The sequence below is a fragment of the Bombus terrestris genome, chromosome 4 (assembly GCF_910591885.1).
Source record: "Bombus terrestris chromosome 4, iyBomTerr1.2, whole genome shotgun sequence".
Taxonomy (NCBI): domain Eukaryota; kingdom Metazoa; phylum Arthropoda; class Insecta; order Hymenoptera; family Apidae; genus Bombus; species Bombus terrestris.
In genome coordinates, this window is record NC_063272.1 from 10,420,354 (window position 1) to 10,432,891 (window position 12,538).

The 12,538-nt window shown below is 39.2% G+C and overlaps 1 protein-coding gene across 39 annotated transcripts in view; it reads right to left on the minus strand.

The window, feature by feature from the left end:
• Positions 1 to 12,028, minus strand: part of LOC100648089 (calcium/calmodulin-dependent protein kinase type II alpha chain) — a 157,316-nt gene extending 145,288 nt beyond the window's left edge. For 8 of the 39 annotated variants that reach the window (XM_048404903.1, XM_048404904.1, XM_048404901.1 and 5 more), the window contains exon 1: positions 10,975 to 12,018. In XM_048404903.1, coding sequence (XP_048260860.1) covers positions 10,975 to 11,039 — 65 coding nt within the window. In that variant the 5' untranslated portion in view covers positions 11,040 to 12,018. Of the gene's footprint in view, positions 1 to 10,974 lie in introns of all 39 variants that reach the window. The other 31 variants (XM_048404899.1, XM_020862768.2, XM_048404898.1 and 28 more) reach the window with 12 other exon arrangements.
• Positions 12,029 to 12,538: the final 510 nt, after the last annotated feature.

A 12,538-nucleotide genomic window follows, 5' to 3' on the forward strand; every position in this document is an offset into this window, starting at 1 on the left:
TTTACGAGGCCCCCGCGAAAATCCTGTAACGTCGATTTACGACCATTCTCAACCATCCCTTTAATATATATCCTCGAGTTTTCTAGTCACGACACGCATCCATCATCGGCTAGTTTCTCCACATTGTCGAATTATTCCTGAATCATCTATATCAGATCTCAAGAGAATCTGGAGCACGATCCTATAGGTAAACGATCGTCAGATGTTAAAACGGTAGGCTGTTAAACGACGGACCTGTTGAACGAGAAATAGTTGAATTTTGCAAGATTATCGTCGCCACGGGTTCGTTAACGACCCTGGAAACCGTGATCCTCGATTCCGAGCTCGTTCGCAAAGGTTTCTGACGGTTGGATAGCAAATTTGGACGCGAAAGGTAAAGTTTAAAACGGTTTGGACGTTGTTTGCAAGCTGTTCATACACGTGTAGCTTAATACACGTTGGAATTTACGAAGATCTGGATTTCGAAAGAATCTTCGAAAACTAAGAAGCAAATTTGTTTTTTTCTTTCATCGATAAATGCACATTGTTTTACAACGGTATTGAAGCGTTAAATCGACGTATTTGCATTTTGTCAACGCACCATTCTGTTCGCAATTTTTATTATTTTCTGATAGCCTGACCTTATCGAACTTTGTTTCTCAATATGGTGAATATGGAAGAGAATTCTGAAGATTCAAATAACATCTTTTTCTTTCGCTTACATCCCTTTAATCAACTTTTATGAAATTTGAAACAATTGAAATATTTACATTACTATGATAAACTATCGCTTCTTTGATCCATAGAAACTCTTTTCCTATTCTTAACTTATCTAATAGACTTCTATAAAATATTATTCTGATACATTTTTATCTGACTCTGAAAGGATTAGTCTACTGTTATTTTACGAGTAGCGAAACATCCAAGTTCTTCTCATGTGAAAAAATTGCCAATTAATTCTTCTACTCGATTCATTTTGCCAATATAAAAATCAAACTCCGTCAAGTAAAATAAAATATGCAAAATACGACAACAGTAATCAAACGTTGTGATTTCAAATGTTCGAAACCTACTAGAATCTACTTCAATGCATTTTTTCTTATCTGTCTCAGTTTTCTCAACGGGAACGAAGATTCCCTGGTCATTTGTCGAGACGGAAAGCGTTGTGAATTTCCGTTTTTCTTTATTCCAAGCATTATGCGACCGTTCGTCGCGTTTGTTGGCGCGTGAACGCTCGACGAGCTGCGGGATTGCCTCGTAAACCGGAAAAGCGCGAACCGAGCAACGATTGGCAAAAATGTCTTTAAGGATCGTAAAAAGCGTGGAAAGCCTCGTAATTCTCACGATTGCGATCCCCCTTGTGGGGCTTCAGAGGCGAGAAAGGATAATCTTGTCGCGAAACAGGCGATTGAAGCGTATTTCTCGCGAATGGCGAAGGATTTGTATGGAACTGCAAGAAATTCGAATGATTCGAGCCGTATACGACACGTTTTTTCCAACACGTATCAATCGATCAGTTTCCTCCGAACTTCTCTACGTTTTCGATAATTTAATCTGCGTTTCCAAGCGATCTTAAAAAAATGTTGTAAGAATTTTTTTGTCGAGTGCTTTTTTGGTTCACGAGAAATTTTTTTATTACGCGTGGACATAATTTTCGTTTTGTATGGAAATATTTTTGTACGTTATTAATAATAGAAACACGTTTCTTCTGATACTTTCATGAAGAGAATTATTATTTTAAATATAGGGAAAAACATATGTACATGACAAGAGTGAAAAATCGTTAACATTTAAAACGTTGATTATTTATTGTGCCTTATATTTTGCAGAAATTGTAGTCTTGTGCTGTCTGTAATTTCTCTCGCGTGTTTTTATATCATTACGCGCGGTTTGAACGTAGAGTGTCGTATATGAAAAAATCTACAAATCTGACGAATTTCAGAAACTCTTTCTTTAACAATGTAGTACATGCGACGATAAACTAACGAGTCTGAACAAAATATTTATTTTTCTTAGAGAACACATCTGGTAGAATTTCGTCTGTTAATTAATGAGCAGAATCTTGACGTCATCAGTTTGATGCGTTGGAATTTCCAGTTGCGCAACTGAACAACGAAGTTTTCAACGTTCATCGGTGCTTGATGCTCGAATAATACGAATATCATAATTCCTCTTCGTCGAATTATATCATATTTAATGAATTTTTCATGTTCCAACGAAATCTGCAGTACAGCGACGTATTATACTTTCTTTACTCCGCTCGAACTTAGAAAATTTGTTAATGATACGAAAATACGATTCGGTCAGAAAAGGATCAAAGAAACGCAGGGTTAAACGTGATCGATTTTGCCAAATACGCTTGTTTCTATTCCGCTAATTTTCTACTTAATCCATAACGTAAGAAAAGACATAAAAATACCATTAAAAAGGCATTAAAGATAGGGAAATTTCGAGGCAAAGTGGATCGCACGATTGTTCTTCGAAACGATTGTTTCACTTTCAGCAGAATTATCGGTTGGAAAGCGGACAATTGGCGAAGACGCGATGGAAAACGCAGTGAAAAACGGAGAAACTTGGATTCATGGAATGCGCTACTTCGTACCGAGAATTGGCATTTCCCCGGTGGTTTTCGATAGAGCCAATATTTACTCTCGGTCTTGATGTCAGCGTAGGCTGCTGCCAAAACTAACATACGAATCGGTTTGCCCGTAAGCACTGTCCAGGAGACTCGACCATCGAATCCAACGAATATACGGATATAGATCCCGTAGAGATTGCGGATCTTCCGCTACAATCGAGTGTTCGAATGCCGACTTGCCGTCAGAATATTCCCATCAATCGCCATTGTCGGATTAAATATGCTTACAGAGATATGGATTATTTAAAAGGATTATTAATTTCCAACTTTCGTATTACTATAATCTAGAAAAAAATTATACTGAAGTAGAATTTCCTTTATCAGGGATAAAATTCTGCTTATAGAGCGTTAATGCGCTACACGAGTCATACGATAATGATAACTTCTTTCAAGTATGTTACGCACGCAATATCTTATATGAATACAAATCACATTTTCTCATCGATCGGAGATATTAATTAATAAATAGAAACTCTTCCGTCAGGTTTAATCGCTCTCGATAATCGAAACTCGATTATATCTATGGAATATCGTAACTCTCATACAAAGTATGTGAAAAATAGAACGAGACCAGGAAGTATAATTTCAGGCGGAAAAATAAATCCAAAGAGGGAATAATATATTTTCGTTTACAGATTCATTTCCGAGAAAATCAACATACGCGTTGAATAACCTTCCGACCCATTGTACCGTCTGTCTTAAGACAACCTGTATAACCAAATATTTATCGTTCGGGTATTCAAAGTTAGCCTTTAACTACGCTATTTCAAAATTTATCCTTCTATTAACCGATTGTATACACGTTCCATAAAATCAACAGCTTCTGTCTGCATCTCGCAATGCAAAATCCCTTCAATCCGTTTCGTTTCTATCCCAACCTTAATGCCACGCACGGAATCCACCAAGTTCTTGTTAACTAACAACTCTGATAACTGTACACAGACTATGTACACCATTTAATCCGGGTCGATTCATCGAAATGGCTGTCAAACGTGTTTTCATCCGTAATACGTTTGCTCCTTCTCTTCCTCTGTCTCGCTTCCTCCGCTTCGTTCAATGAAAACGAACGAATCGCGAGCAAGAGAAGATGATCGTACACAGAGAGCAGGCCGGTGATTGATGAGCCCTCGAGAAGAGTGTTTCGAGGTGAAAGGATCGGGAAAGACTCGGACGATTCACGCGAGCAACCCTCCTGGTGTAATTATAATCAGCCGGCGATGATGCCTGTGCATGAATATCCGAAATGTAGGACGTCTGTTTGTCGGCGGTTGTAGGGATAACCGTAATCCGAGGCCACGAATCGCCGACGTGTATGATCGATGTAAACGTAGCCGTGTAAACAGATGTACCGCCGCTGTCTTCTGATCGATAGCCAAAGCGTACACGGAATTTCCCGGTTCAAGCGGAATTTTTTCCTACGCTAGATCCGGAATTTCGAGTATTTAATTAATATTCGAATACGAATATCGGAATTCAGATTCATAGTTTTGGGGAGGAATTTATGTGCCCACGTTACGGATGGCGGAGCATAATGCTTCGTTTATTTTCTCACACTCGTACATTTAAAACGAACGATGTATATTATGGAACGATTCGTAGCTTTTGGAATACGTTGTATTCTACGTTGTAGAGGAAACTTGAAATATAACAGAATGGAAAAATTAGAATGGACTATTCGAAGTACGCCGAAATGATAACGTTTACGAGTATACTATGGGGGAGATATGAACTATGCTGCGTCAATGGTACGATATTATGTTTATGTAGCACTTATCCTGTTAGTACATGATTAAAGAGCCAACCGATGATTGAAAAATATTTCGATCGCACGAGAATAAAGAAATAATGTTTCAACAACGTAATAATTTTAATGATAGAGCAACTCTACTTCGAACGAATTCAAATATGCTATTGAACTATTCTCGGAGGTTTATCATCCCTTAGGTGTATAAATAGGAAAATGCGTTATGTAGTCTAGTACAGGTACTATTGCAGAATTAACAAACTAAAAGAAATAAAATATATCAGTTTGACTTATACTCGTAGACATCATAGGAAAAAAAAACATCGAATTTTAAGTCAAACGTTAGCGATATAATCCATTGTGAACATCAACCCATCGCGACTAGTCATTCCCATGAATATTTTATTATTTAATCACTCGTGGTTATCAAGAACGATTGTCTCCCTTTTTCATTCCCATGCACTCGTGAAAACAGTAATTTCTTGAAATATTGTTAATATCAAGGTAATGCAAGGTATTCGAAATTAAGTGAAATTGTATCGCGAGTCTCCCGAAGGATACGCTACGATGTATTGTTCTCTAAACAAGCCGATCAAATTTATCGGCGTGTTGAAAGTTTCAACCAGATCGAGAACTAGAAAAGATCATACGCTTCTGCTAAGCAGGAATGGTAAAACGTTTGCATAGAAATGGAACTCGTAACTCGGTATTGTTATTCGTACGGAATCTCGTTAATCGATGAATTAACGATAAAATTAATGATAGGTGCGATTGAATCGAAGCAACGGATTCATAAACGGCCGAACACGTTGCGGCAGTGTGTTTCAACCGTGTTAGAATCAATCGCGAGTTAACTGAAAAGCTTAATGAGTTTTCATTGAGCGGTACACGTTTTGTAACGGCGACTATAGCCGATCGCGAAACGAAAAACGAAGCCTCTCGTCGAGAGTTCGGGATGAAATCGAACAGGGGGATGTAATTAAATTCCAACCAGACGGCGAAACTTTGTCGAAAATGTAGGAAATAACGACGAAACTAAAAGATGGGAAACTAAGATAAGCGACTGTGTAACCGTGAAAGCTTGCAAAAGAAATACAATAAAAAGAAGAAAGAAAATAAATCGATGAATATATCGTACTAGCATGCTATTTTATTATCTTACATCCATTACAGAAACACGAAACGATTGTGTCATCGAATGGTCTTCTGTTTCTTTCCGTCGTTATCTACTTCTTCCCTTTCTGCCATTTTCTTTTTTCTTCTTTTTTTCTCTCTTTATTCTCCTCTTTTTTCAATAAATTCTTAACACGCGACACTTTATCACGCGTCGAAACCACATATATTCCGAGTTGTAGCGTGACGCACAGAGAAACGCTTCTACACCCTACGCGATAAATCAGCGGAGGGAAAGAGACAGCAGGAGAAGCCTCCATCGTAAATTCTCAAGTCTCTCCCGCTTTTTAAACGTAGAAAAAAATAAACCAAAGCTTCCTTCGGCTCTCATTTAGCCTCGAATTATTCGGCAATCCTAGAATCCTGGACAGCAGAGGATTCTGTTCGGCCAGTTGCAAGGATACGATGAAGATAGCAGCCACGTTGCAATCAGATTTATTAATTTTTGCGATATTGCCAGACAAATGAATGAGGATCGACGAACCTGCGAGTTAATCCCGCCACGAAATCAGAACTTTTGCGTTCTATCCTCGCTCTCGATTCAACGAGCAGATTTAATATTTTGAAGTTAAGATTAAGTTTAAGATTTAATATGTTTAATATTTTAAGAAACATTTTGCCGTAAAATTGAAACAAGAAATGTTTCTAATGAATGAAATGGTTGTAATTGAATGTATTAAAAATAATTCTTCCATGCGGATCTCCAAGTTCAGAAATCTTTTCGCAGTGAAAACGTGCAATGGAATTGAGGGCATTGCAAAAAAGAGCACATGGAACTAATACATAATACTCCAGAAATATTCTCCAAACCTGAAACACGAGGCAACCTTCCCTCCCTTCGACAACGATTTAACTTAGAAAAAGGGAATATTTTAATCAAACACTCTGTCATCGTGTAACGCTGAAGACTGGCGAAACAAAAAGCTCGGACTTCATCCACGAGGAGAATGGGAAGATCAGCGAACCACTCTGAAAATTTCTGGCTGGAGAACAGCGTCCAGAGATCGTTAATCAAATCTATCCCGGAACGTCGATCAACATCACGAAACGACGAGCAGAATGAGGTGGTTCGATGGTTTTTCCTCTTCTTCTTCATCATTCTGTCTTACTGATGGTTCGATGAGAAATCGATAGCCGGTAAAAGGCGATCGGTTCGAAGAAGCAACGCCAACCGTGGCATAATCGTTGAATTATTCAACTCGAAAATGTTTTGATTATGCCAGACCACAGACGCATGCACACGTGTACGTGCACGGATTCTCTGCGCGCTTCAAGCGACCGAAATTAGTTGGATATCCGAATAATTAACGAAAATAGCAGGAGCGCGCCGTTATTATGAAAGTGTACTTACGTGGAATTTACTGGACCGCTGCGTGAAAGGTCAAGTGTGCAAGTTGGATTTTTAGTGAGAAAATGAAGTTTTTGAAAAGGGTAATGGAAAAGAAGTGTATTGGTCGTTTCAAGATTGGAAATCGTATCTTTGGTCATTGTAGAATTGTGAAATAAGTAAAGCTCGGCTTGGAAGAGAAAAGTGACGATTGTTGAAAACGGTTAAAGACAGTTTATAGCGAACGTAGTTTTGGTAGAACTTTAAATCGAATTTTTATCACGAAGTGTGATTTAAAGAAAGAAAGCGAAGATCATTGGGAATTGGATCGAAACAAATGTTACATTGGTGTTATCAAAACTGAACTTCGAATTTTTATTAAATGCATAATTAGAATGAAGAAAGCTGCAATTTGAATCTCTACCGAATACAGAGACCTAAAACAAGTGGAATTTGCTTTAGAAGATGATCCAAGAACTATCGTGGGAAAAAAGGATATGGTACTTGTGACTGTCTTGAAATTACAGGCAAAATTTTAAGTAAAAAACGAAGACGATGGGCAAACGATTCAATTAGGTGGATCAAGTTAATAGTCAAGATGTGGCGTTCAAACTAAGTAACGAAGTTATACACGAGCTATTCGATTGTTCAACTTTTTAAGTTACGTGGCTCTCGTTCGGCGAAGCTGAAAAGTTTCTAGATGTCGGGATCGTGGAAGGTCTAGAAATAGATTGCCGCCTATGTGGTTTTGAATGGTTTAAAGCGTAAAAGTCAGCTCAAAATAAAAAATGGTTTTCACATTAAACACTTGACATAATGTTGAAATAGCCTCTATTAACTTAGAAACAACGTACATCTATTAACACTTACTTTATCATCAGATTGCTAATAAACTAATCTTTTCTTTCTATATGATCTAAAGATGTACTCCTTAATCAAACTAACATACTCTATGATAGATATCATATATAATCAAAAGGGAATTTTAGTCCATTGTTTATTGGGCTTAAGACGCTGGAAACAAGCTGTTCCATTAAGAACCGCTTCCTGTTCCCTACCTGATAATTAGTCCGCGAATTTTTATGCATTTGCAAATGCACTTAATATGCGAAAATAAAATGTACGTTATTTAATAGATAAAACAAATCTCTGCTTAGAGTCTATTTCTTTAATTGCGTTCATAAAAATATAAATTTGCTGAAATATTCGTAGTCTACCGATATCTTTCTATATCTAACATTTAAATAAAATTCCTTATTTTCGATTCATCGAATTGACGATTAAAAATGCCTAAAATCTAAATCACCTTACTTGGGCGAGATATTTTGGGCTTAGAATATTCCAGAGAGAAAATTATTGGAAATTGAATAGGGCGACAAATTTTCGTACGCTCGAGAACAAACGCGAAATCGGCTAAGCGTGTTTACACGGGCGGACAATATTCTAAATCAGCCGGCCCTAATTGCGGAACCGTGGTGCTGCCGTTCAAATTAGATTCGCTCGATTTTCGTGACTCGATGAAACACGTGTGCAGTGTGAGGAACGGCCATCGAAAGCGGTCACATTAGTCACGAATCGTCCTTGCAATTTGTATAGATAAACGAGACCATTCGTAACGTGACCAACTTCGAGGAAGCTCGATCAAACAACGATAATAAATCTTAAAACTTCTCGCGATTGACAAATCCATTTAAAAAAGCAGAAAACGAGATCGAGAAAGTATAACCATCAACACGAAATTTGTTTTTATATAATCATTAATACGAGAACCAATTGTAAATTGTATAATTGATACTAGAAATTTACATTAGGAAATTGTAAAGTTCAAGAAAGTTAAATTAAAGATATTCAGCTTCTTTTAAATCATCTTTTAAATACACGTGACTACTTGTATGACTGATGGAAAATTGCAAAAATTAATAATCCGTGGATCAGTAAATGTTAACATTCAACAAGGTTGAATTAAAAATGTTTATTTCTGGTTAGACATACTTGGTCATTTATATTATACGTAGTTACTTATAATGTTAATACCTTGTACGTTACTAAATTTTAAAATTAATCCTCTATAACCTACTAAGTTTACAGATTTATATTCTGCGAAATAGCAAATTTTAAAACCAACAAAAATTACATTATAAATATATATTTTCGCTTGGATACACGTGACCGTCTGTGCGGTTGACGGTAATGCGGTAGTTTAAAGAGAAAAAAGAGAATAAAGAAGAATCCGAGACGGGTCGAGCAGGTGACACTATGTAACGCGTGCTCTACGCGTGCTCTACGCTCCGTGTTTATCGACCGTGGCACAAACTCTCCCAAAAAGACACGGGGTGTGGTCAGAAATTTTCCTTCTTCTCCTGTCTGCACGATTCGCGGCCGAAGAAAATTCCTCGACTGCGAGTCGAGGTCACTCGGGGTCACGAATGACACGAGACCAATACCTGTATCCTCCTAAGGCCACCTATAAAACGTTAAAACTCACCTAACCTAGAGAAAACCGCGTGCCGTTCCCACTCGTTTTCCGATCGTCGGAATTCCGCCTCAGAAATTGTCCAACTTTGCTTCGCAACGATAATATTGTGGCTAACAATTAAAAATTTGAATGTTTATGATAACAAATCGTAAAATTTGATGAAAATAATATCAACAACTTGATCCTGTCATGTTAAATAATATATTTTTCTTAAGGCAGTTGTCTTCGACTGGTAGAAATTGAGAATTAATGGAAGATTTCTATTTTTCGTTCCAAGTTTCTTACATTTTTTGTTTCAAATGAATAGCAAAATAAGATATTAGAAAATTATACAGGCAAATATCGATATAAGAATTGCTACAGTATTTGATACAGCCAAATTACATACAGCGAACTGCGGATCTTTTCCTTTTCTCTCTTAAGTCTGTCACTACTAACCTATATAAGCGGTTGACGCAATCATAAACAATACGATTAAGAGAAAAAGTAAATTGAAATATCATTTATCCGTATAAAAGATGAAATTGAAAAAAAGATAAAACGCATCGTGAAAAGAAACGATAGAAAGGGAAGGAAAACAAAGTGCTGACGAGATCTAGTGACTTTTAGGGACAACGTCATGCAAGGCTGCAACCACCTGCCGTCACCGAGACGAGCATGAGAGGGAATGCCGTGGAACGATAAAAAGAAAGCATCTGATCGAATAAGGGCATACCGGTGAAAGAGAGAAGCAACGGCAGAGATGATGATAGAAAACAAATTAGAAAGGGAGGAGAGATAACGAACGAGATGCAGAGAGAAATGGAGCGAGAGTGCGAGAAAGAGGTCGAAGGAGGGGGATGAAGGTAAAAAGCGGCGCGACGACATCGTATTGATTTGGTGACAGATCCGCGTACGATGCGGATGCCTCGTTTTCGACGGTGAGACCACCACGACGGCACAAGGCACGATACCAAGCGCCCTGACGCTTTATATATAGAGGCTGAGCCACGAGCAGACAGGCCGTGCCGCTTAAATATAGACGAAATGCAACGGGGTGTCTCCCGCGTGCGAGCAAGAGACACGGACGCGTATACGGAACGAAGCGACGAGATCCGCGGCCGAGAAAGGCGGATGGAAAGAGAACGATGAGAAAGCGAAACGACCAAAGGTAGGAGTGGGAAGAAAAACGTAGAGAAGAAAGAGGCCCTACATACGTAGAGAATAATCATGGCCGACGACACAGCGCGGCGTCGTCTGCTAGGAGAATCGCGCTCCTCACGGATCATCACTCGCGTGTCCATCTAACGACACGACGAAACGCTACCAGAAACCAACTAATCGGCGACACGAGATACACAACGACGCATGAATACGCTTGTGACACCAAGTTCGCGTGTAATAAAAACACTACCGCAAGAAATAGAAATACACGAACGAGGGAAAGAGAGAGGTGGGAAAGACGAGATAGACAAAGAGGCATAAAGTGTGTATACACTGCGAAGGTACAGAAACGGAGCAAACACGACGTGACACGCGGTAACGTTAAACCACTCTCTGTCTCTCTCTTTCTCTTTCCCCTTTCGGTTCGCCCTACGTCGTTCATTACTTACGTCGCTCGAATATAATAAATGATGTGGTTTCTTTTTTGTACTTACTTGCCCAGTTCCTCCTTGAGGTCATAGTTGTCACTAAACCGCGTGCAAGCGGTCGGAGTAGCCATGCCGAGGTATCGCGATTATTTACCGCACTAACCGAGGAACGTAAGCGCGAGAGCCACTGCCGGCCGCCACTACCGCACACGCTAGGGGAAACTTCGCAGGTCAAATTCGATCAATAGAGGGGAACCGCCGCGGCGCTGGTAGAACACCGGGTAACCGTCGAGGGAGGGAGGGTCGTCGGGCCGGGCAGAGGGGAAGTGGTTCTGTCCGCGGGAGCCGTGCGTTACCGTGGCACCGACGGTGGGGCGAAATCGCGGTCGTGCCAGCAAATATTTGCGGGCGACGACAACTTCAAACCTTCCACGACGCGTCCGCACTGCTCGCCGGCAGACCGTCGACTGACTCGCGTAGTGGTGGTAAGCTCGCGATCGCGCAGGCGATGTCTGGTCGTGTTCACACCAATGCCGCTACCGCCGGCAATGGCGACCACGATTCACGTATAATACCTGGCAACAACGATCAACACCGATACCACTGCCGGCAGGGCTGACGATAGAGGTTCGCTAGCGAGCCGTTTGAGCGCAGCCAACCTAGGCGAAATAACCCAAGGGGATCGAGGCAACACATTTAAATTTAGCACCTGGAATTATGCTCGACCACGCGGCTAACTTTTTCAGGATCACGCTTCACGCTACAATTTACTTTCTGTTCCGTTATACTTTCTTTTTTCTCTATCGTTAACGCAACGAACACGTCGTTTTCGTCGCCCGAACGTACTTATATGCGACAGCGTATTTCCGGTTGCGATGTTTTATCGTAGTCGTCAGATCCGATATTTTCGTGTATTTTCCACGCGATATAAACACGATCCGTCAGAGAACGACTCGTGCCTAATGAAACTGTGATCGTTTCACGAAATATCGACCTAAGAAAATTTTCCACCGATTTTATTCTACGTTTTCGCGATCCAAACGAACGAATGGAGTTGCGTACCGTCGCTGGTTAGACGGAATACCGCGTACTGACTCGATTCCGCATGTCCGACATAAACACGAGATTTACTACTGGCGCATACGCCGTCCGAACCGGAGCTTTGGTATCACTTCGATCGGCTTTTTGGCGCACGTCCAATTAGAACGATACACCGAGCATAGATCTCGAGAAATTAAAAGACAACCGAGCTTGTACATGGTTTACGAATATTAGTTTTGTCTTTCGATTTTAACCAAAACATATTAAAACCGTAACATAATATTGTATATATATATATTACACGCACAATTATATGTTGATATAAATATAAAATGTTCTACTAAATATTTGTATATTTGTCTTTAACAATTTATTAGATACATTTATATTTCAATTATGGCCATTGACGTGTTTAAAAAAAATTATATATTTGTTAAATGTGCATTTTCTTTTGTCCAACATATATTATAGTAACTTAATATGAATAACATATATATATATATATATATATATATATATATATATATGTGTGTGTGTGTGTGTATATATTTATTTATTTATTATTTATATTTCCTTAGAGTTTATTTAT